Below are 24058 nucleotides of genomic sequence, written 5' to 3'. Positions count from 1 at the left end.
GCCCGCCGCCGTGAGGAGCAGCTCCTCGCAAGAGAGCTCCACCTCCACCTCGCTCGCCTCCTCCACCTCTGGCAGGTGCAGCTTCACGCTCAGGCACTCGACGCCGCCGCCCGGCCCTACGCCCTCCTCGGCGCCGCCGCCCTCGCGCACCACAAGCCCGTCGCGCCACACGCACGGCTCGACAGCGTACGCTGGCGCCGGCAGGGCCTCCTCTCCCGCCGCCGGCGCGACCTCCTCGATCAGCGGCCGCCGCGCGGCCGGGGCGGCGTCGGCGGCGGCTGGCGCGGGCGCGGCGCCGGGCTCTGCAGCCGCGCCGGGCTCCGCCGCTGGCTCCTTGCGAGCGCGCATGAACTGGGGGAGTGGCGCGAGGCCCTTGTAGTTGCCCTTGATGCGCGGGAAGCTGACTGCGTCGGAGAGGTCGTCCCCGTGCTTCTCCTTGATCTGGTGCATCGCGAGCTGCAGCATCAGGCTGCGGAAGTCGGCGTCGGCGAGCGCGGTCGAGACCGTGTCCGGGTGGAAGACGACGTCGTACACGGTGCACGCACCGCCCGCGCGGTCGAGGTCCTCGCGAGGTGGCCCGAGCGAGAGCGGGATGCGCATCGGCAGCTCGTCGCCCGAGGTGGCGGCGGTCGCGGCAGAGGAGGGCGGGTCGACATGGACAGACTGGCAGACATTGATGAAGACCTTGGTCCCGCGCCGCGTGTAGCTGTGCGTCTTGGCCACGAAGCCGGGCTCGGGCACAACCTTCTGGCCGCCAGGTGGAGCGCCGCCGCCGCCGCCGCCGCCGCCCAGCTGCGACACGAGCATCTCATACTCGGCCGGGTTGTTTGCCTGCAGGTCCTCGAGGTGGCGAAGCAGCTCCGCCTCCTGCGGCGTGAGCTGCGGCTCGTCGGAGGACTCGTCGCTCGGCATGTCGTGCAAGAACGGAAAATGCGCCGGGGCCTGCCGGTGGACGAGGCGGCGCGACGAGGCTGCGGCGGCGTTGCGGCTGGTAACCGTGTTGGCAAGAATTCGCAGGCCGGCGCGAGCGAAATCTGTAAGGTAAAATCCTGCTCGTGCAGGTGGGGACCCTGTCCTCGTCCCATCCCTCGTTTGGCGTGTCTGTTTTCTTTCTTTCTTTCTGTAAGGTGCCGCACTGTCCCTCTGTGTTCGTGCGTCGCCCATCTCTCCTGGAGATGTCTGCTCTATTTATTTATTTATGTAAGGTGCCTCGTGGTAGTGAGAGACTGCTGGTGAGAAGCCGGAGGAAGGTCGCTAGTCGAGAGAGATCGCCAGTGGAATAGGGAGTCCACCGTGCTGCGAGCCCGTCGCTGTCCCTTGTCAGGAGCAGGAGAACTAGGAGAGCGCAACCAGTAGGAGGCCCGCGCCTGCCCCCGTGCCGCCGGGTGCAACCTGTCCTATACGAGAGAGGAATCCCTGGGACCCTGTCGTGTGTGGGTGAACCCTGCCCAGCCCCCCTCCGTGTCGCGATGCGCTCCCCGCTCCCGTTCCCCTGTGTCCCTGATCGTCCTTACAAGATCCTGCTCGCGCAGGTGGGGACCCTCACCCTGTCCTTCTCCCACCCCTCGTTTGGCGTGCCCGTTTTATTTATTTATTTATTTTATGTAAGGTGCCTATATGGGCTTCCAGTATCGGACCTTCAAGACATGCGCTTTTGGCCGGTGGCCTCCTCGGACAAAATCCCTGTGTGGTGGCGGCGTGCCGTCCTCCCATTCCTCTTTTGTGTTGTACGTTTTCTTTCTTTCTTTCTACGAGCGAGCGAGAGAGAGAGAGAGAGAGAGAGAGAGAGAGAGAGAGAGAGAGAGAGAGAGAGAGAGAGAGAGAGAGAGAGAGAGAGAGAGAGAGAGAGTCAGAGAGAGAGAGAGAGAACGCGAGCGAGAGAGCGAGCGAGAGAGCGAGTGAGCAAAAGACGGACCCAGGCAGCGACACAAAGACTCTCAAAACGGCCGTCCATTGAGAGAAAGAGGTCTGCAATGGGTCGAGCTCTGAGTGGATGGTCCGAGGTTGCCGCCGGCTCGGTGGCGGGCGTGGCTAATCAGATTGTCTGCCACCCTTTTGATACAGTTCGTACTCGCGTCCAGGCTGACCCGTCGCTCCGCAAGCAGAGTCTGAACATGAAGACACTCATGCGAGTGGAAACGTCTGTTGCCGGCTTCTACAAGGGTATTCTGCCACCCTTGCTCGCCCAGGGCGTCTACAAGTCCGTGCTATTCTCTGTGAACGCATTCACGCACCGCCGCCTCGCAGATCGTGGCGTATCCAAATCCACGGCGACCGTTGCGGCCTGTGGTGCCACGAGTGGTGCTGTCAACTCGTTTGTGGTCACTCCGGTCGAGCTGCTGCGAAACCAGTTGATGATGCAGGGCGTGGGCGGACCACGCCGGTACTACTCTGCGGTCGACGTGCTGCGCCACTGCTGGGCTGTCTCTGGCCGCCGACCAACTTTTGTCGTCATGAGGTTTTATGCGGCGCTGCCAGTCACGCTTGCACGCGACTCGCTTGGCATGGCCAACTACTTTTCTGGCTTCTTCCACATGACTCAGGTCCAATATGCACGCCACACCTCGCCCTCTGCAGGTGTGACCAGCATGATGTACGCAGGCGCTTCAACAAACTCGGGGTCGACACCAGCTTCGCACGTGGGAGCTAATGCTCGCGGGCTCCTGCGCCGGCGTGCTATTCTGGTGTGTCGCGCTGCCGCTCGACTGCATCAAGAGTCGCATCCAAGTGAGTGCGCCACCATGAAACTGATCACCTCACCACACCTGCTCGCTCACCCTCCATTTGGTCGCGAAACGAGCAACGCTCTGACCGCGCTGCTTATGAACTCGGCAGAGCCAACCCCTGGAGACGTCTCCGCGGCGCAGCTGGTTGGCTGCCCTCCACTCCATTGACGGCGTGGCGAGCCTCTACCGCGGGTGGCAGGTGGCCTTCGGACGCGGCATCCCTGGTGCCGCAATCACCCTGACCGTGCATCATCGCGCTCTCGAGTGGATCACGCAGCGGTGGGAGCAATGAGCTGCACGACACGGTTAGTAGTACTCCTACACGACATGACGCGGTCTCTTATGCTTGCTTGTGGCAGGAGGGAGAAATAACAAGCCTCGGGGCTGCTCGTGCGTCGTGCTTTTTTGTGCGCGCGTTGTTGCTGCGGCAAGCCGCAGTTAGTACCCTCTCGTGTCTCACAGCTCGGAGCTCGGCTCAGAGAGTCTTTCAGTCTCACAAAATAGACCTGCGTGGCAAGCTGCATTAAAGTCATTTCTTGCTGGCTCTTCTCGCGGGATGTGGTTCCGATGGGAGGTCCTGCGGTAAGGTAAGGGATACTCTCTAAACACTCTCGGTTTCCCCTTTTCCCTCCTGACGTATACCGGTATACGGTACGACGCCCCCGAGGAACGCGCCGATGGCAGAAGAATGAAGATACGCGTGAAATCCATCAGAGAGACCGGAACGAGTGCACTAGCTCGCAAGTACCAGGCAAGTTCACGCCGCCTCTTTCCGAGCCAGCCACTTGTCGACAAACACCTGCTGCACGATCTGGCCGAACCAGAAGAACTGAAGCGCCACAAAGGCGGCGGAGGCTCCCAGCAAGAAGCGGACCTATCCTCAGCAGACGGAGTGAGACGTGATCGGATCTACGCGCCCGCGCCGGCCCGCGACGCGGCGCCGTGTTCCGGGCGCCGCCGGCCGCCATCGTCGGCAGGACGGCCAGCGCGTCAGGCCAAAACTCAAAAAAGGTGACACGCGTGAAGAGGTACAGCCGAGTGAAGAGGAAGGCGGCCGTGGCGACTGCCTGCGCCGCGTCGCGCCACCGCTTCAGGCGAGCGCACCGCTCCTCTTCCGCCGCTGAGGTGCCCTCTCCGGCGATCTCGCTCGCACGCTCAAGGCCCTCGTAGACGGAGAGCGGGACCGAGGAGGCCTCGACGACTCCAAGGAAGAAGAGGCCATAGTAGGTCGGGCAGTAGTAGGCGCCCAGGCCGCCAACGGCCGCCATCGCAAAATGGTGCAGCAGGAAGGACGGCTTTCTCAGCTCCTTCACGGCAAAGCACGTTGGTATGTCCCAGAGAGCGATGATCCCGAAGGCGAAGGCGCCGAGCCAGCGCACGCAGCCAAGCGGAGCCAAGACTCGCCCCGCCGCGGTCGAAGTGCAGCCAAAGGTGCTGAAGCACCAGCCGGCGACGCCAAACACGGTCGCAAAGAGGCAGTACGCTGCAGCGACAAGCGAGTGCGCCGTGTTGCCAGCCGCCCGATTCAGCACCGGGTCCGATGAGCGCTCGAAGAGTGCTTGAAAGCCGAGCTGGCCGAGAAGCCCGGTGCAGCCGCCAGCCGCCGCCGTCGTCCAGAAGCCAGAAGCCGCGCAAGACGGCAACGCGAGGCTCATGCGGTGAGGAAGGAGGACGCGAGGCTGGCGGGCAGGAGGCGCCTCGAGCACCGGCAGGAAGCTCTGGAGAGGCGTGCGCACGAGGCCGAGAACAATCACGCTGCTGGCGATCATATTGCGCCACGCTCACAGTGGCGCAGGATGGTGCGAGCGGGCTCTGTATGCTCCGAGCGTGTGTTCGGCCGCCACCGAACGCGCCGCGTTCACCCTTGTGCGGAGGCCTCTGGTGGTGTGCTCCGCGAAGGTCACCTCTGAGAAAAGAATCTTACAACAAAACTCCCTCGCACGACACTGGGCACGGGACTGGCGCGCACTGGCACGAACACAGGTACACCTGAGAAAAGAATTCATGCACCAGGGGTGAACCCTGCCCAGCCCCCCTCCGTGTCGCGATGCGCTCCCCGCTCCCGTTCTCCCAAGAAGACGGCAGCGCAATCGGGCGTCTCGGCGTACACCGCCTCGTTCTTCTCGCGCGTGTACACCGCAAACGAGCACGGCGCGCGCGACTGAGAGATGTGAGGGCGCCGCGTGAGGCGGGGGGCGGGTCTCAAAAGTGTCTTGGGGTATCCACCTGCTGCAGCATCACCCACAGGTTGACGCCTCCGTAACCGCCCCCGTAGCCCGTGAGCCAAAAGTCGTCGTCGCGGTGTCGCGCCTCGAACGGGCTGAGTGATCCGTGGGCGCGCATCGACCAAAAGTCGTTGTGCATCACGACTCTACCGCCGCAAATCTTGGTTGCTATCGCCTGGAGCTTTTCGACGATCCCCGCGAGCTTCGGCTCTTCAAAGCGGCGCATGTGCTCGAGCAGCGAGTAGTACGGGACGCGACCCCGGCCGTAGAAGTTGCGGGCTCTAAGGGTCCAGTACAGCTTGGCAAGAAGTTCCGTCTCCTCGGGCGTGAGGACCGCGGGGACAGTCCTGGGATAGGATGACGGCCGCGGCCACGCCGGGTCGACCTGCGGAGGGAAGGCAAGGTGCCAGTGTGTCACACACGATAGTGTGGGGCAAGTTGGACTCTGCCCCGAACCATACATCACCAACAGAGCCCAGTGGTATTCACAATGCAAGGCATGTGTGCGGGTGGTACGCTTTGCCGTAGGCGGTCGTAGCTGAAGACAACAGCGCAGCAGCCAGTTTGCGAACATGAGCAGAAGGTTTGTGAGTGCCACGACCAGCGTGGCTAGGACGGCTTGAAGGACAGATCGGGAAGAGGGCGACGACTGCATTTCGGTACACGGAGGAGCAATCGAGGCGGGCGGATGGAACTGCGGCGGCGAGCGATGTGCAGACGGAGGCAAACTCCATAAACACGTGCGTCCGATGCGTGGGCAATCCGCGAAACCTCGTCAATCTTCAACAAACCACTGCAATTAAGGAAGATGGAAAAGAGACGGAGGAGCAACGAGCGCGCCGGCGCGAACCAAAACTAGTCTCCCCACTGAGGGCGATCTGCGGGGGAAGTGTGCAATTTGCTCCAGTCGTCGCTCACTTTCCCGATATATACGAATTTTCCCGGGGGGGCACGTCCCCGAAGACTAGACACGAGAGTCGAGCGCGTCGGAGTGGTGTGATCGAAGTGAAACGTTTGGGCGCGATGACGACGGAGGTGTCTGCGCTGGCCGAGGCGGCGGCACGCGCAGTGACTGTGCTCGAGGCGGACTCAGAAGCGCTGCTGGCTCGCCGCACTCAATTCGATCGTGAGGTGGAGGAGACGCGGGCCGATTTGTCTGCAAAGGAATTTGAGGTCTTGAGAGCTGCAAACGAACTTCGGCGAGAGCAGGAGGCGTGGAGAGCGTCGCGTACGAGGGCCGTCGAAGCCGAAGCAGGACAGCAGACACGGCTGCATCTCATTGCAGGCGGGGCCACCTTTGTCACCACCGCGCAGGTGCTCATGCAACGTGAGTCTGATTCCGGCCTCGCCATGCTCGTAAAAAAGCTCGTCGACGACGCGACCAAGAGCGGTGACGCCACGGCGGCTGCCTTTTTTGGGGACGGCCCACCCCCGGGCCAGCTCGAGCTCGTACTTAATCGCGACGCCGCAACCATCTCCAGCCTCTTGGCTTGGCTTGGCGACGGGGAGGCAGCGATTGAGGAGCTCGCACCCGCTGCTCTCCGGCGCCTGCGGCTCGAGGCAGCTCACTGGGGCATGCTTACCCTCGAGCATCAGTGCGCTGCGCGGGCCAATGCCACCACGAGCGACACTGACGAGGCTCGCCACGTCGCCGCCCAAGTGTTGCAGATTGGATGCTCTCCGGCGGCGCCCGTCTGCAGGGTGCTGCTCTCTGACCTGAGGTTGTGGCTATGCAAGTGCCAGTCCCGCCGCGACGCCGCATGCGAAGGTCCGTCCCAAATCATTGGATCCCTCGCAGATGCGCTCGAGACTCACCATACAGATGCAAGCGTCGCGCGTCACGGCATCGGCTGTTGCTCCCTCCTTGGCGCAAGCTGTGCGACGGCGAGGCGACAACTCACAGAGCAGCAGACGCGGCTGGAAGCGATCGTCGACCGTGCGGTCCGCCTCGCTAAGGAGGACTCCGCCTGGAGAAAGGCAGGGGAAGAAGCTCACCTGCTGCGGCGAGTGTTGAAGCTAGGACGCCGTGATGACTGTGACGAGATAGCGGCTCGGACACAAAGGCAGAATCCAGAAAGGGCGGGGCCCGGCTACTTTAACGCTAAGGTAAGGTAAGGTAAGGTAAACTTCTCCACACACACGAGGTGGTGGGGCAAGGGGGGGCGACCCTCGCGTCTCCACGTCTAATGACAGGAGCCCCACGGCATTCAAAGTGCAAGGCCCAGTGACGACGACGAGTCGTGGACTACCGTAAAAGGATTGACCATGCGCGAGAGACCCCCGAAAATGCGGTTGCCAGCCATCGACACACGAGCCACGAGAAAATTCAACATACCAGAGTCGAAAAACTCAGTCGAGAAACACAGTAGAGAAACATACAGCATATGTACATGTACATGTGTGGACAGCGGCTGGACAGCGGGGGTACAAAACTACAGTCTACACAATTAACACAGTACGTAGTTTATTCAGCATGCCGCTTGCGTCGAGTCTGGGCGGCGCACACGGCCGCTCTCGACGCCTTGCCTTCACGGGTCGGGAAAGCGCGCAAAGAATCCGCGCACCGCCGCCATCGACCCCTCGAACGAGTCCGGCGCCTCGACACGTCGCTCGATCCACGCGGGCAGCTTGGAGCGGACGGTCGGCTTGACGAATCTCGCATCGGCAAGCACGATGGCGGCAAAATCAGCCCGGTGGCGAATAGCGCGGCCGATGGACTGGTTGACCGCTTTCATGCACAGGTTCGCGTAGTAGGCCCGGCCGGCGCCCACTCCCTGCACGGCGTCGAGGTGACCCATCTTCTCCTGCAGCGTGAGCTCGTACGGGTTCGCGTTCGGCAAGCCGACCATCACGACGCAGCGGCCGAGCCGGTCCGAGAAGTTGATCCCCTCGGACATCTTGCCGCCCACCACCGACAGGAGCAGCGCGCCGCCGCCGCCGCCGCCGCCGCCGCCGCCGCCGCCGCCGCCGCCGCCGCGCTGCGCGACGGTGGCGGCGTACTCGCTCAACACCTTGTCGAGGTCGGCCGTCGCACGGGGCTCGCGGAAGGTGCGCTTGAGCGCGTCGAGCTTCGCCCAGAGGCCCGTCGCCTCCCAGCGCGCGACGAGCTGCGCCTCGTACCTGCCGGGCATTGTCGGTGGGACGCGTGAGGACGTGGCAGGGGCACGCGGCCCATCGCTGCGCCTCGTACTGGAATGAGGGCACGAAGACGACGAGCCCGTCGGGCACGGTGGCAGCGAGCGCGAGCAGCAGCTCCCCGAGCTCGTCCATCAGCGCGGGTGCGCCGCGGCTGCCAAACGAGAACGACAACGGCGATCCGCGCGGGCCGCGAGAGAAGATGACTGGCGCCACCCGCTCGGGCGGCACAATGTGGCCGTAGGCGGCGGTGCGGAGCCGGCCGGGGGGCAGGTTGGTGAAGAGCTGCTGGCGCAGGTCCTCGAACGGCTGCATCGTCCCGCCGCACAGCACGACGGCGTGCGCCTGAGGAGGGCGCCGGCAAGGCTCCGGGGAGGCGGATGGGGCAGCGCGCGGCGCGGCGCAGCGGCGCGCCTCAGAGAGGACAGATGCGAAGTAGGTTGCGGGATTGAGGTGGAGCACGCGCAGCCACGAGTCGGGGCGGGAGGCGGCGGGCGGGCGGAGGGGCTGCAGCGGCTCGACGTGCAGCAGCACCCTCGCGTCCTTGTCGGAGTGGGCGAGGCCCTCGAGCAGAGCGATGACGGGGTGCAGAGTGACACGCGGCGCGTCACGCGCATGCGCGCCCGCGCCCGCGGCGAGCCCCGCCGGGCCCGCCGCGCGCTGGCTCTTCTCGGCGAAGCCCTGCAGCTTGTTTGCAATCAACGACTTCTCACAAAAGTGCTTGAGCTCCAGAAGGTTGATGTTGTCGAGGTCGTACACGCTCAGCAGGGCATTGACGTGGATCATCCGCTCCACTGCCGCGGCGGCGGCGGCGGCGCCGTTCGCAGTGCGCGGCGGCGTGAGCGCCTTTCGCAGCGCGCGGACCACGAAGAGGAGCCTGCGCACCATCGTCCGGTTGGACGGCTTGAGGCGGCCGGAGTAGCGCTCCTCGTACTGCGCCAGCTGGGCGGAGCACTCGGAGAGGTGGCGAGCAGAGAGCGTGACCGAGTGCATCTCGTTGATGGTGTCGATGAGGTTGTGCGCCTCGTCGATCAGGACCACCGAGCCGCCGAGCCGGACGCCGAGCGCCTGCCTCGTCGCCGAGTTGAGCAGCGACGGGTACGGCAGACACACGAGCTGCGCCTCGTCGAGCGCCGCGCGTGCCGCGTAGTAGGGGCAGCTGTTCTCGGCCCGCCCGAGGCTGGCACACTCCTCAATCTCGAGCGGGGAGCTCAGGATCTGGTCGACCAGCCGCGTCTGTCGCGCCGCACCACCGCGCAGGTGCGGGCAGCCTCCCCGCCCCGCCTCCGCGCCCGCCTCCTCGGTTAGGATGCCCTCGCGCCGCCGCCTCGCGCTCTCCGCCGCCGCCTTGGAGCGCTCGCGCTGCTCGACGCCGCGCTGTTCCTTGTCCTTCTCGCGCAGCTGGCGGCACGCATCGTTGAGTCGCGCCCCGTCCAAGCCGCCCAGCGACTCGTTGATGCAGAGCGTCTTGCGCGCGCCGATCGTCACCACGCTGACTTTCCCCGCCAGGCTCGTCTTCTTCACCTCGCCAATGACCTGCGCGAGCTGTGAGTGCGTGCGCGACGAGTACAGCACCTGCCGGCAGCGCGCGCGGCACTCGTCCTCCTCCTCCGTCCCGTCGGCGAGGAGCGACGGGTCAATCGTCTCTGCGTCGCCGCCCTTGCCGCCGCTCCAGTCGACGACAAACTCGCTTTCGCCGCCGTCCGGGTCGGACGGACCAGCGCCGCTGTTGCCCGAGGGCTCGCCGGGCAGCCGCTTCCGCCCGGGTCGGCTCGCCGCCGCCCCCGAGCTGGCCGCGGCGTACGCGGCGACCCGCGCCTTGCGCAGCCGCCGCCGCTCGACGAGCTCCGAGTGAAGGTGTGCGCGCTCCTGCTGCGCCGTCGCCGCGACCTGCTCGTCGACCCAAGACGGATCGCCGCCGGTGCTGCTCGTTGGAGCGGGGCTCGCACCCGCTCCCGCCTCTCCCGCCGCGTCCTTGGCCTCCTGGTCGAGCAGCCACTGCAGCGTCGAGCAGATCAAAGAGAGCGACTTGCCGGTGCCGGTCGGAGACTCAAACATGCCGACGCCGCCGTCATCGAGGCACTTGTAGATGTCGGCCATGAGAGCCTCCTGCACGTGGTAAGGTGGGAAGGGGAAGCCGTAGGGGTGCGGTCGCCGCCGCTTGTCGGAGTCGTCCATCTTGGCGGTTGGTGGGAACAGCCAAGAAATCTGCGTGAGCCCAGGGACAACTCTCGAGGTTCTCGAGGTGGATATCCTTTGGCCGCGTTGGACAACAAAACAGGCGGTTTACAGATTTCGACACAGACATCGGCCCCGGATTGCGTCTCTCCCCGGTGAAGCGGGAAAAGAAACAAAGAACTGTCCAGCAGAGCGAGGCGCCAATGCAGCGGCCGTTACATCTGACGAGATGGTCATGTGTGTGATGCCGGCCGAGGCCGGGGCACCAGCCCCAGATTGCGTCCCCCTGTGCATGCTACGCGCCCAGCGGCGTGTGCGGAGGCGGGTTCACAGGCGCAACCTCCATCGGCAGCTGCTGCGCGAGACGCTGGCGATGGAGGAGGAGATTCGCGAGCAGCGGACGCGCCATGCGGCCGAGCGGAGAGAGGCTCTTGCTCTGCTCGAGGAGACGCGGCGCGATGCATTTGCTCGAAACGAGGCGAGAGACGAGAGGAGGTACCTCGCAGCCGAACGCGAGTCCGACGTGTCGCGGGCGCTGCGGACGATGGAGGGGGACCGAAAGGTCCTGCGGGTGCTGGAGTTGCGTGCAGACGACAAAGACTTTGGCGATCGGGCCGCGATGAACGTCGCGGACCTGTACTTGCCGCTACAGCCGCCCTGGAATGACAAGCCGGGTGGAATCCCGGACCTCGAGAGCTCGCGCTGGAAGCCCAACCTCACGGACCCCAAGGTGATTCACAAAGTGGCCAGGTTCCGCAGCGGAGACCGGGCCGTCCTCAACGGCTCAGGCGAGAGGGGCGGAGCCACCGAAGTACGCGTTGTCGGAATAGAGCTGGCGCATCCAAAGGTCCCCCCGCTCCCACTGCGAGACGCGGCCGAGGCCGTGTACCTCGTGCGGAACGACTCCACGACGACAACGGCCGCGCGGAATGGCAACGAGCGGTGGGCCCGGGGCGACCAACTGCATCACCTGGCAGCCGGGGCGACGATTCGGCACAAAAAGTGGGTCCGGACCATCGGTGCCGCGAGTTTTGACTCGATCCGTGAGGCTAGCGACCAGCGCGCGGCAGCCAAGGATCTCGATCGGCGCCGCGAGGCGCGGAGAAGAGCCATGCTTTCGCACGCAGCGGATGGTGGGGAGACGCAAGAGGCGGGCGGGGGCAACGCGGCGGATGCGACGTGCATGCGGGCGATGCCGAGCCCGCGCGAGCAGGTGCGGCGAGGAAGCGCACCCCCCGCGCTGTCGGGAGCGCGTGCCGCCTCGCTCGCCACGTCGAAATCGCCGCGTGCGCAGTCGGCAAGCCCCCGCGTGCGCTCGGGTTGCGCGACGCCGCGCGCGTTTGCGAGCGACCGGCGCGTGGCCCGCCCAGACAGCTCAGTCACGCGCATCGCGGTCGGTTGGCATCTCAACGGCATGCCTGTTTGGAGAGGGGTACACTAGAGTGTTTTTGCAACCGGACCAACTTTTTTTTCTGGGGACCCTGAGCCGTGTCCCGTGAGCACGCGCCGCCCGGCGGCGGGCCGGCCCACAGGATCAGGTGGTCACAGAGCTCTTCGTAGCACGAAGGTGCGTTCGTACCTCTAAGGTACACGCACACAGCTGCATCGTCTTAGTATTTTTCGTTGCAAACATTCACCGCCCGACATGCGCACAGACCCCCGACTCGGACTAGAGGAGCACTTGGAGGAACCCAAACCACCTGCACCTCACCCCATGCGAAAACCTCCTCACCATGCTGGCTCGGCCCCGCCATGGAAGCTCATGCGACGCATTCTGGCGGCGAACGGATCCCGCGACAATCAGCTGAGCTTACTCCTTGCGATGCAGGAAGCGCGAGAGGTTGCGCGCCTGGCGCAGCAGCCGCGTCGCATCCCGCTCGAGCGCCGTCGACTCGGACTCGAGCACGAGCAGCGCACGGGAGATCTGCATGAGCTCTCCCCCCTTTGTGAGCAGGGCGTCGCTGAGGGCGTCCTCGGTCACAACTGCATCCGCCACCCCCTCGCGGACGCGGCGGACGTTTCGCCCGACCGCCTGCTGAACGAGCGCGAGGTCCATGATGCGCCCGTGGCACGCCTCGACGACCGCCGCATGCTCAACTTCGAGAGCCGCGACCCTGCAGTGCGCGAGCAGGGAGTGGCGTGAGTCATCAGCCGCAAGTGCAGGTCACGATGAGGCGAAGGGTGTGGGGGGCTCGAGGCGCGGGGGATCGAGTCTGACGACGGCTCTCGCGTCTCGCGTACGGGAGGCGCGGCCTCGAGCGCATTGTCGCGGCGGCGGCAAGCGACGCCCGCCGCTCGTCGTCTTCCCGCTCGTCGCGCAGACGCTGGATGATGCCGAAGCCATCGGTGATTCGGAACGCAACGCCGGGAGGCGCGGGACCCGACGCGCGCCTGCGATTGGGAGGGGTGTGACTCAGGTGCGCCGCTCGGGGTGAGGCATGATGAGGGCTGATTGCGCGGCACCACTGCTTGAGCCTCGCGAGGATTGCAGTCTCGAGCCGGTGCAGCGCAGCGAGGCGCTCCTGCCTGCCGGTTTCGAGAGCGGCGGCGCGTGCCGCCGCGTGCGCCGCCGCACGGCCCTGCGCGTCCGCGCGGCCTTGCTCCAACCTCAGAAGCAGATTCATCGTCGCGGTCGGGCTCTGCGGCAGCACCGGCGGGAGGTAGAGGCCTGACTCTTTGATGCGGAGGCGCAAAACCGAGGCCACGGCCTCGTGATGCTGTCTGCACGCTAGACCGGTGCGGGCCAGATCCGGAGTCGGAAGGTGGCGCAGGAGGCTCGCGATGCAGTCAGACGGCAACATCTCAAAGGAAAGGACTGGCGATGGCCGCGGTGGCTGGGCGGAGATCGACTGCAGTACCGACCGGTGTTGGCAACACCCGGGGTCTGACGCAGCGCGACACGGCCGTGCCGAGGCCAGCTCGGCCGGCTCGACCGCCATCAGGCTCGGATGCGGCGGCCTCGTCGTGCAGTCGTAATGACCTCCCTCATCAAGGTTTGAGTGTTTCTTTTAGGTTTTGCAATCCTCCTATTTGTTCAGTACTGCAATCCTCCTCTGTCTCCGCCGAGCACTGTCCACCGCCTCCCTCTCCACCGCTAGCCTCGCCACCACCACCCAGCTCGCCACCGCCGTCGCCGCTACCATCCGAACCTCTGCTGCCCTCGCCGCCACCACACTTGCCTTCGCCACCCCCTCGACCGCTGCCCTCTCCCCTACCACCCTCGCATCCACCAGCGCCGTTCCCGTACCCGCCCTCTCCTCCACCTCCCTCGCCGCCGCCACCCTCGCCACCGCCGCCCACCCCACTGCCGCCATCGCCGCCGCCACCCTCTCCTCTCTGGGCCGGCGCGGGGCCCCCCGGAGGCACCGTGCGCCGCGCCGCAGTGCGGAAACGGGGCTCCGGCTCCGCTAGTCTCAGCTAGCACCGACTTCCCGATTAAGCTAGGTTAATCAGAGGGCAGATTTGGAGAGATCTCGAGGAGTACATACAGATAGACCCTCCAACCATAAGAAACTTCCGACCTGATCGGTCGTACTGACCGCCGACAGATCACTCCAGACAGCAGACAGGCCGACGTCTGCACACGGCCGGCCGGGCGAGAGGCTTGACACGATCCGACCCTGCGACCCTGACGCTGCTGCTCTAGCTATCAGACATGCGCTGCTGACTGCTGCCACAATGTGCGACCGGTGCTGACCCACTTGGCGGCCTTCCCGGTCAGTGGTGAGGCGCAGTTCAGAGCTGTCGATGGCGCGATGCCGCACTGGTCCCACATCGGTGACACGAGACCACCACGTTTGCCGGTCCAAGAGAGAGGCACCGGCGCTGTCCTGAGAAGGTGCATGGTCCCTCTTGACTGCCCATGCGCGCGAGGCTGTGTAGGCATAGCCTCGAGAGTGCCAGCAGCCAATCCGAGGCAGTTTGTGACGCGCATTGCGTCAGAAGCGTGCACGCGCTGGAAGGACACCTTCCTACTGGCCGTACGATCAGGTCGTCACTGAATGCCGAAGACTAAGGCCGCGAGCTATGCAGGCGGTCAGTTGAGCAGCATGGCACGGTCAGCAGCGCCGAAAGGATGTCGCAAGGCGTGATAGCATGGCCGCAAGTACGCCGAATTCCCTGAAAAAAACAAGTGAAAAATCGCACAAAAAAAGAAAAAAATCTCAAAAAAATCGGCGCCTGCGGCGGGCCATGGGACCCCATCTCCCCCCCGCATGGGTACCCCCTAGGGCCCTCGCCTCCCCCCAGAGCCTCTCCTCCGCCCTCGCCACTAGCGCTCCTCCGCCACCACCACCCACGCCACCACCACCCACGCCGCCGCCACCCTCACCGCCACCGCCCTTGCCTCCACCCGCGCTGCTCCGCCACTCTCCACGGGCGGCGCCGGTGGCGGACGTGTCAAGAGTTGCCACGAGGGGTGGCGCAGCTCGTCCCAGATTAACTTTATTTTTCTGGTGGTCATGCCACGCACGACCATCGTACATCGACACGGGGGGGGAGGGGGTGGGTGGGCGGGTGGGGGCTCTTGAGCATCCTGGACTTGGCTCAGGTCGAAGAAGAGAACACGATCAGGGGCGGGTCCGGTACGGACCGGTCCGCGGCGCCATATGCGTTGCAAAGGAGGAGATGATCCGCCTGCATTGCAAAAGATTTTACATTTGGAGGCCTCTCGCGCCCCGAGCTGACCTGAGATCGCGCGCTCCCCGTGCGCTCAACAAGTCATCCGAGAGAGAGATTTTTAGCAATACTTTTGTTTGTCATCCGAGGGCGGACTGGTTACGCTCGACGAGTGCGACGCCAATCGAGGGGTTCAAACGCAAGGCGACCATCGTCTCCGCCGAGCTCGACGACGAGGCGGCCGTTATTATCAGCTCCTGTCGCGCGTCTCGTCGCCACGCCCCCCCGCGCAGGTGCGCCAACACCTTTGCATCTCTATACGCCTACGAGCTCGCCCCTCCGTGAAACTCTGAACAAAGTAGAGTCGCCTCAGGGACGGACGATATCGTCCCTGAGCCAAAGTTGTTTGAAAGATGCAACAGCGCGATCTCCCCGTCAAAAGAAAAAGGGAGCTGCTGAGGGAGAGAGGGGGGGAGAGAGGAGAGGAGGAGAGGGGAGGAGATGAGAAGAGGAGAGGAGAGGAGAGGAGAGAGGAGGAGAGAGGAGATAGGAGGGGGGGGAGAGGAGAGAAGAGAGGGGGGGGGGGGGGCGAGAGGGAGGGAGGGAGGGAGGGAGAGAGAGGGCGGAGCGAGCAGAGAGAGTCTCAGGGGAGAGAGAGGGAGAAAGTTGAGAGAGTGGAGAGGGAGGAGAGAGAGAGAGGAGAGCCTTTGAGCCTTGGCACCAGCCAGGCAGTTGAGTTGGCCCTGGCACCAGCCTTGGCAGTTGAATTGGCCTTGGCACCAGCCTTGGCGGGCGGGCACGCGGGACATGCACAGGCGCCAAGGGGCGCAGAACCGACCTAACCCGTCGGAGGTGGGGGGAAGGGAGTCCCCCGGGTCCTGCGCGAGCGCGAGAGTAACCCCAGGAGGGCCAAGATGAGCGGTGCGCGCAGGGGTCGGCGTGGAGGGCGATGAACGCGCCGCGCGGGGCGCCGCCTCACCGGCCCTCGCCAACGCCTCAAAAATGGCGCAGAGTGAGGCGGCGCACCGAGCGAGCACGTGAGCCCCGTGGCTCCAACCGGGCCCTTCCTTTTTTGTGCAGGTTGTGCCGCCGCGCGAGCGACGCTCCGAGATCGCCCGAGATAGCGCGGCGCGGCCCCGAGATCGCCCGAGATAGCGCGAGATCGCCCGAGATCGCGCGGCGCGGCCCGAGATCGCCCGAGATCGCGCGGTTCTGCGGTCGGCGAGGCGGATGGGTTGGGAGCGAGGGGGCGGAAGTGTCCAGTGCGGTAGATGGTCAGCTCGGGGCGCGTGAGCCGGACTTGGGGGCCGGACGGCTTTCATTTTCTCTCTGCGTTCTCGCACATGGAGTGCGAGGTATCTCGTCTGTCGCCGTCCCAAACTGTCACTCCCCTCTCTCCCGGCCGGGGTGGGGCGCGCGCGGGGGCGGCGGGTGTGCGGGATGTCTGTGGGCCCGAGAGCGATGTGCGTGTGCCCGCCTTGCGTTTGTTGTTTCATAACATCGATGGTAACAAGCTGTCGAGCCCAAATCACTGTGAGAGTCGTGATTTCTTGTTGGTTTCCTAAAATCTCTCTCTCTCGAAGGCTTAGCTCAAAGAAAAAGCACGGGCGCGGGAACGGCATGGTGCGTCTGAAAGGATACCTGTATCTACACCTTGAGCGCGAGCGCGGCCGCTTCAAGAGGGTCGTGCTGCGCGTGCGGGTGTGGGACTGGTTCCGGCTCGGGGCGACCGACGTCATCGAGGCGCCGCATGAGGATATGATCAAGAGTTACACCACGGTCCACGCGATGTCCGCGCCGCAGCGCCACTCGCGCCACACTCCACTCGCGCCACACAGACGGCGGTGTTTCGTGTTGAAATAATCGCTAGCCGCTTGCGAAACGGACGGTGCAACTCCGCAACCACCCCCTCAGCTGGGGGGAGAAAAGACTTATCAAGTTTTCGAGTTTCTTTTTTGTTTTGTCTCCGAAGCGAATTGAAACTAAACACCGCGCGCGCAGAAAAAGAAAGAAAGAAAGCATTCGAGGTTGGGAGGACTACACACCATACCTAAAACACACCGCCACCACAGCATCGACGGTTACTTATCCGACGTGTCGACAAAGATGACTCGGCGTGCGCTTTGCCTGCTGCTCGCGTGCGTTCCGCGTGCGCTCTCGGCGACCCGCGCCGCGTCGGCGGAGGACGCGGTCGCCCGGATGTACTCCTTTTGGTGCACCGAGAGCCACCAGGCGCAGGCCGTCTGCCGCCGCCGCGCCCTGATCGATCAGTACAATGCGGCCACGTCGGCAAAGGAGAGGAAGCCTATCCTCGTCTCCCTGCACGCCATCTCGAAGTCCGAGGCGTCCAAGACCTACACCGCGATGAAGAAGCAGTTCTGCTCCACCGCAGACGCCAAGGCGCTCCCAATTTGCACGGATCACGGCGGCATGTGGGTCGACGACGCCGTCTTCGAATGGCTTTGCGTCAAGCCCGACCTGTCCACCGATCAGCGCCGGATGTGCGAGCGGCAGGACGTGGCGAGGAAGCTCCGTGGCCTCACAAACACCACCGCGCGCAAGGAACTGCTCAAGTGGCCGGCACCGGCCCTGGACAGTGACGCGACCCTGACCCTCTCTCACCCCTGCGTAGCCCGTCTCTCGCAGGCAGATACGCCTCATCCCGTTCAGCATCGCGGTGCACCAGGCCGCCTACGCCGAGTACTGCTCGCTCGGTCACAACATGGAGACGCCCACCTGCGCGATGACCCGGCGAGACCGCGAGCAGGACGAGCTGCGCCAAGCCTACTGCGATGGCAGCCTGACTATCGCATTTGACAAGGAGAAGACGTGGTGCAAGCGGAAAGAGCTTGAGGGCGCTCTGAGAGCAACGCCCTCGACGGCTAGGGACAAGCGGGTGAAGATTGGGCAGGAGCTGAGTCGAATCGAAACCGTGTCTAAAAAGGCGGGCAGAGGCTCCGAGTCCGAGTTCACTGCGGCGCGGCTTGCCTTTTGTGAGCAGCCTGGCAAGAGCGCGTACGCCATCTGCAAGGCGATCGGTCGCTTCACCGACCAGGATGGCGACATGACATACTCGTACGACGATCCAGAAGGCGAGGAAGTGCCAAGCGCAAGCGTCAGCGGGTGAAGAGCGGCAGCGGGCTCGCTCGCCGCGCGGGCTCTCGCTCACGCAATATAGATCAGATGACGTTGACGAGTCGTCAAGACGAGATCACACCGTGCTTGCATCCCAGAGTGCCCTCGCGCAGAACCAACGCAGGTCTCACAACGTGTTTCAAATACTACTTGCCCTATCTCGGCGGTGGGCTTTTCGTGTTCGGTGCGCGGGGCTGTCCGCGACAGATCGGTTTCGTTCGGAAAGCGTGGGATGCCTTTGAAAAGTGTGGTACAAGCGCACAGATAATGAACAAGTGTGAAGAGAGAAAAATCTGTCTCGCGCTCGAGAGGTGTGCATAAACCAGATCCCACTATGTTATATCATAGGAAATAACATACTGAGATACCAGGCTCTTCCCTGGCATATCAGCTATCAAGAAACCGTCTGCCTTATAGGAGGAGGAGCTCTGTATTCTGCTTTTTCGACACATCCCACAGAAAACATCCGGGCCATGGGAATATCGGTCCAGACACTCTGGGTTCTGGTTTTTCGAGGTGTGAACGATCTCCCCGTGGAGGGGTCATTCCGGCGGAATGACCCCTCATTAACTAATCGGATTCCGAATGGGTCGAACGGGAGTACTAAGACAGCAGCATGTTCTGGGTGGGAGGAACCCTTGGGGGGAACCGTTTTATCGCTCCAGGCATTATGGTTTCTGGTTTCTGGTTTCTGCTCCGAAAGCGAGGTTGGCGGCGCGCCGCGCTGCCACGCACTTTTGTGGCTCACGGGAGGGAGGCCTGCGATGCGGTCGAGTCCGCCAGGCTGCCGCGATCCCGAGCGGAAACGCCGTGGCAGCCAACATGGCTGCCTCGTGCATTGGACGCCGACCGGCGGGGCCGTTGCTTGTCATGCCCAAGCCCTGAAAGGCTGAGCTGTGAAAGCAGGCGTTGTGCGAGTGTTTTGAGTACCTATCACCTATCAATAGAGTGTTTGGATCTACTCTGTTGGAGACAGAAAGAAGCTCTATCACAACGTCGGCGGAGCGGCCAATGCGCGCGGCGATCTTGAGGGCACCACCAGGAGCTGGCAAGGCCTCATCGCACGCTACCACACGTGCCGATCCGTGCCGAGATTTACCCGCACCCGGCGTTGACAACCTCAGCTTAACACTCATCACCAGTCGCGACCAATCGGAGCAGAAACCAGAAACCAGAACGCAGAATGCATGCCGCTTTTTTGCTGTTCCCACTTGAAAAAAATCGGATGGGGGACACCTGTTCATTGGCCGGAATGAGCTCATTAGGACGAAGCGGGAGATGTATTCACACCGCAGAAACCAGACCCACAGGCAGATCCCACGGGAAATCGAGGCGGGTGTCCCATAAAACAGATCCCAGAAAAACCAGAGAGCGCCGCAGAAACCGACCGACCCCTGGGTTTTCGGCTATGGGAAACCGCCATGGGAAACCGCAGCAGAAACCCGATGGGAAACCGACGTCTGGTATCTGCTTTGTGCACGAATGGCGCTCGAGTGAGTGGCGCGCACAATGAATCGAGCACAACGACAGCGCGGAGCACAACAAGTTCACAGAGAGTCGTGGGGAGAGAGACAACAGGAGGAGAAGAGACGACGCTGGGCCTGGGTGAGACGGCGCTCGCTAGACGAGTCAGCAGTCTCACGAGAGAGAGCGACACTAGAGGACACATAGCACGGTCACACACACACACACACACACACACACACACACACACACACACACACACACACACACACACACACACACACACACACACACACATCTCACAAAGTCATCTCACAGAGACTACAGCCTAGGAAGAGGACTGGCGGCGGCTCCACCCCTGAATTACTGTCAAAATGCGCACGGCCGCGCCCCCAGTCTGTCGCTTCCGGCTACGCAATCGCACAACCCTTCTGGTTCGCCGCCCTCTCGAGCTCGCGGTTGGCGGCGACGGTCGCCGCGTGCGCTTTTGCGACGTCGTCGCCAAACTGGTCGAGAGGTGCTGACTGCGCGTCGACCAGGTGGGCGACCTATGGCGAAGTCGCTCGTTGAGAGGAGGCCCACTGCCCGCTCCTCCCCTCCCAGCGGCGGCGTGAGGCGCACCTCGACGAAGAGCTCCCCGAGCGCCTCGACCTCGCCGGATATGGCCTAGCGGAGAGGGAGGCCGGGTCGAGCCGAGACAGTGCTGAGAGCTCCTCTCCTCGCCAGAGAGAGCGCCTGGATGGCCGCCCCCCGCTCCTCGATGAGGGTGTTGTTCAGCGCCACCGACTCCTGCAGCGCCTGCTGATTCTGCTGCGGCGGCTGCTGCTGCAGCACCTGCATCTGCTGCTGCTGCGGCGGCGGCTCCTGCGGCGGCGGCGGCGTCGCCTCGTCGTACGGAAGCTGCGACGTCGGCCCCGGCCGCGGAGCCGCCCCCTCTCTCCTCGCCCCCTCTCTCCTCGAGGCGGCGCCGCCATCCTTAGCCACCGGCGCCGCTGCCTCGCTCCACGTGACCCTCTCCGCGACGTGCTCTGGCTCTGCGCTGCCGCCCGCGCCGCCGCCCGCGCCGCCGCCCGCGCCGCCGCCCGCGCCCCCGAGGCCACCCGCCGACTGCAGCACGCCGGCCAGGCCGTGGTCGACGGCGCCCCCCACCCTCGCCCGCAGCGACTCCCACCCGGCCGAGGCGGGGGTCGACGTGCCCGGCTCGGTCCTACACGCGTCAGCGGTGCGCCGGAGCTCAGGGGTGTGACTCGCGAGGGTGAGCCGCTCTCCCGGCGGGGCGGCGCTCCTCGGCCGGCTCGAGGCGCCGCCTCGGCCGGCGCCGCCCCGGCTGGCGGCGGGCGTGTGCAGGCTCGGCTCCGGCGGCGGGGAGGCGGCGGCGTGGAGCGTGGCGCCGGGCGTCGCAGGGGCGGCCGACGGCGCGCCGGCGGGCTGCATCTGCTCCATCGCGGAGCGCGCGAGGGCGGCGATCTCTCCGAACCGGCTGACCTCCGCCTCGAGCGCCGCGCGCGCCTCGGTGGCCGCCTCCGTCATCGAAGTGCTGCTGAGCAGGGTCCGCGCCTGCCTCGCGAGCCCTCGCGCCTGCTCTTCGAGGCCGCTCAGCCGCGCCGCCTCCGCAGCGCCGAAGCTCCACACCGAGGCGACGACGAGCTCCTCAAGCTGCGGCGTGAGCGCGCGGAGCGCGTCGATCTGCTGCCGCACCTCGGCCAGCGTCGTCGACGCGCCGCCGTCAGAGCTCTCTGCCCGCACAGACACCTCGTCGTCGCCGACCGCCCGGATGGAGAGCTCGCGCGCACGCGCCGCGAGGAGGAAGGCGTCGTCGTGCGAGGCCTCGAGCGGCGGCGAGCCGTAGAGCGCGGTGCGCGAGCCTGCAGAGCGGCGCGGCGAGGGGAGGCCGACGGGGTGAGGGCGGGCGGCGGGCGGGGGTGGGGCGGCGGGCGGGGCGGGCCGGCGCCAAGGCGCGTGTGGTGTGTGAGGGGGGCGGGGGGGGGGCTGCGGCGCCCGAGTCGTGCATCCGGCTCTCCCAAATGTCGAGCGCTGCGGAGGGCGTCGCGGCGCCGCCGCCAAAGCGGCGCGAGGGCGGCGTCGAGGGCGCTCCTCCGAGGGCGGCACCGCGGGCGGGGCGCGCGAAGGGCGCGGGCGAGGCCGACTCCCGCGGCCGCGAGGACGGCTCCATCGAGAGGAGCGCGTCCCAGGTCCGGTTCACCTGCGGCCGCCGACCAGCTTGTGTGGCAAGGCGCCGGCAGAGTGTGCACGAGTGCTGCAGTGCCTCGCTGTAGTGCCTCGCTGCAATGCCTCGCCCTCGCAAGGGGCGCTGAGGCGGCCGTGCTACTGTGACGGCCGGTGCCCGTGTGGCACCCGGCGTCTGCTTGTGTGTGAGAGAGGAGAGCTTCGTTCTGCTGGCGCTGCTCTAGTACACACCTGCGAACGACTGGCAAAGATGTCGAGCGCGTCGCCAAAGAGGGATTCGCCCGCCGCCTGCCGCAGCTGCGAGTGATGCGAGCCGGCCTGCGCCATCTGCGAGCGCGCCGCCTCGGCCACGATCTCAAACTCGCGCACCGCCCTACGCACCTCCTCCGCGAGCGGCTCGATAGCGGCCGGCGTCACCGCCCGATCGTCCGCCGCCGTCGTGGTGGCCGCCGAGAGAGTGGTCCACATTTGAAGCACGTTCTCGGCGCGACGGCAGAGCGCGAGCGTCGTCTCGATTGAGCTCGAGACCTGCGCAGCCGCATCTGCCGTGTAGCCAAATGCGTTGTCGCCGGCCGATCGGAGCAGCAGCTCGCGCCCCTCCTCAATCTGCCGCACCAGCTTCGATAGCACGAGAACCGCGTCGCGCGACGGCTCCTCCATCAAGGACAGCGGTGGCAGACCGGTGCGAGTCGCTCGATGGAGCGGTGACCGCCCTCCTACCGAGAACGCCGCCGCCGCGGCCGAGGCGGAAGAATTCTTTTTTAGCCTGTGTCTGCCTGTCCAGCGGCCCTAAAAAACAGCGCCTGACGCATGGCGTTCAGGCGGCACTTCTCTCGCGTCGGCTCCGCCGAGCGCTGCACAGAGACCATCTTCACTGACCACCAACGACAGGTGTGCGACTACGCGCTCGTCTACGCGGAGAAGAAGAACGACGGCGAAGCGCCGTACTCGGTCTCCTTCACCGCGACGCAGAGCGGCGACGTCATCGTACAGCTGCACCCGCACTCGCAGCTCGAGCGCGCTGTGCGCCAGGAGCGGCAGGCGCAGGCCACGGAGCCGCCTGCGAGCGCGAGCCCTGCGGCGCCGCCCGCCCCTGCCGCCGCGCCGCCAGCCGCGGAGCCGGCGCCCAAGACGTACGCCGCCGCAGCCGCATCGCAGCCGCAGGGTGCCACCGCGGGTGGCCAGCCCGCCGCGCCTGCGGGCCCGGCCGCCGCCGCGCGCGTGCCGCCGCCGCCCAGCGGCGGCGGAGTGCGCGGCTGCTCCTTCACTGTCCCTAACCCGGGCAGGAAGCGTGGGCAGCAGCAGCGCGGCAAGGGCCGCGGTGCCAGGGGCCGTGCCGATGCTGGACCCCGTCTCGTTGACAAGAACGCGCTGTCCGCGCGCGGCAGCGGGCCCTCGCGCCAGTCGCGCTCGCCGTCGCCCGACTCTCCGCCCGCCAAGCGGGCCGCCTCCGCTGACTCGTCCGGCTATGAAACCGATACGCCGGACGAGGTGCAGCAGGAGGCGGTCCGCAGGGTATGCGGCGCGCTCGGCATGAGGGAGCAGTTTGAGGCGGCGATGGCGGCGGGCGAGCTGCTCGAGATGCTCAAGAGCTTGCCGCGAGGGGCGGTCGAGGCCTCTGTCCGACAGATGCGGGGTTACAACCGCACGGGCGAGTGGCCAGAGCCCATTCTCACCAGCCCTGCCCCGCAGCGCGGCCGCTCGCCAAGCCCCGTCGATGAGTGGTCAGATGGTTAGTGCCCGAGAGCGAGGGGTCCGGGGGGGAGCACAAACATAGGACGCCCAGCCTTGCCCTCGTGCCGCCGAGTGCATATCCTATGCGAGAGAGATCCCCTGTGCCCTGTGCCCAGCCCTCTCCGCGCGGCGATGCGCCCTCCCCCCTCGCTTTTGCAAAATCCTGCAAAGGTGGGGACGTGTCTGTCCTCGACCCAGCCCTAGCTTGGGATGTCCGTTGTATTTATTTATTTATTTATCAGCGGCCCTAAGGGATGTCCGTTTTTTCTGCTGTGAGAGAGAGTTGTTTTTATTAACCCTTCGCAGCGGACCTGTAACATCCTTTGGTTCCGAGTCAGAATGTCTAAAATCTAATATGAGAATGACAACTCTAACAGTAACACTCAAAGCTGAAATGACTCGACCGGTGTGCACAGAGCAGATCAAGTAGCCGAGCTACGCTCCTCCAAGTGCTGCGCAACGCGCGCTGGTGACGTCTGGTCTGTGCCCGCTGTGTGTGGGCGAGGTCCATGAAACACACAACGTTTCCCCCCTCTCGACTCGCCACCCCCCACAGGCCACGGCTGGTGCCATGTGTATGGATTTGCGCAACGCGCAACCGACGCAGCCAACGCGCCGGAGCGTCACGACACGACTCCGCCCACCTGCGAGCTGCCT

At 65.1% G+C, this 24058-nt stretch overlaps 4 protein-coding genes across 4 annotated transcripts; 1 reads left to right on the top strand and 3 right to left on the bottom strand.

Annotated features, from left to right (window-relative positions):
- Positions 1-1973: 1973 nt before the first annotated feature.
- EMIHUDRAFT_69716 (mitochondrial carrier protein) lies at positions 1974-2745 on the top strand (the record flags this gene model as incomplete). The annotated part of the gene is made up of 2 exons (XM_005792727.1): positions 1974-2543; positions 2602-2745. 2 exons carry the CDS (start codon positions 1974-1976, stop codon positions 2743-2745), a joined length of 714 nt encoding a protein of 237 aa, XP_005792784.1.
- A 738-nt stretch (positions 2746-3483) lies between these two features.
- On the bottom strand, positions 3484-4495 carry EMIHUDRAFT_222803 (hypothetical protein; the record flags this gene model as incomplete). Its single annotated transcript, XM_005792726.1, has 2 exons — positions 3484-3600; positions 3707-4495. 2 exons carry the CDS (start codon positions 4493-4495, stop codon positions 3484-3486), a joined length of 906 nt encoding a protein of 301 aa, XP_005792783.1.
- Positions 4496-7263: 2768 nt separating this feature from the next.
- On the bottom strand, positions 7264-10269 carry EMIHUDRAFT_417368 (hypothetical protein). The gene is made up of 3 exons (XM_005792725.1): positions 8513-10269; positions 8142-8452; positions 7264-8071 (listed from the first exon to the last, which is right to left on the bottom strand). The coding sequence occupies exons 1-3, from the start codon at positions 10262-10264 to the stop codon at positions 7480-7482; spliced, it is 2655 nt and encodes an 884-aa protein (XP_005792782.1). The 5' UTR covers positions 10265-10269; the 3' UTR covers positions 7264-7479.
- A 1805-nt stretch (positions 10270-12074) lies between these two features.
- EMIHUDRAFT_108550 (hypothetical protein) lies at positions 12075-13065 on the bottom strand (the record flags this gene model as incomplete). Its single annotated transcript, XM_005792724.1, has 3 exons — positions 12075-12378; positions 12506-12655; positions 12728-13065. The coding sequence occupies 3 exons, from the start codon at positions 13063-13065 to the stop codon at positions 12075-12077; spliced, it is 792 nt and encodes a 263-aa protein (XP_005792781.1).
- Positions 13066-24058: the final 10993 nt, after the last annotated feature.

This window comes from Emiliania huxleyi (genome assembly GCF_000372725.1).
Source record: "Emiliania huxleyi CCMP1516 unplaced genomic scaffold EMIHUscaffold_105, whole genome shotgun sequence".
Classification (NCBI taxonomy): Eukaryota; Haptophyta; order Isochrysidales; family Noelaerhabdaceae; genus Emiliania; species Emiliania huxleyi.
This window is presented reverse-complemented; position numbering and strand designations above follow the sequence as displayed.

Bases quoted from the DNA above. Each gene is read 5' to 3' on its own strand.
- EMIHUDRAFT_417368 (XM_005792725.1), bottom strand. From the start codon at position 10,264: ATGGACGACTCCGACAAGCGGCGGCGACCGCACCCCTACGGCTTCCCC. The intron at 8,453-8,512 runs GTCCTCTCTGAG...GCCTCCCCGGAG, and splicing joins CCGCAACCTACTTCGCATCT to CCTTGCCGGCGCCCTCCTCA. The intron at 8,072-8,141 runs GTACGAGGCGCA...AATGCCCGGCAG, and splicing joins GTCTTCGTGCCCTCATTCCA to GTACGAGGCGCAGCTCGTCG.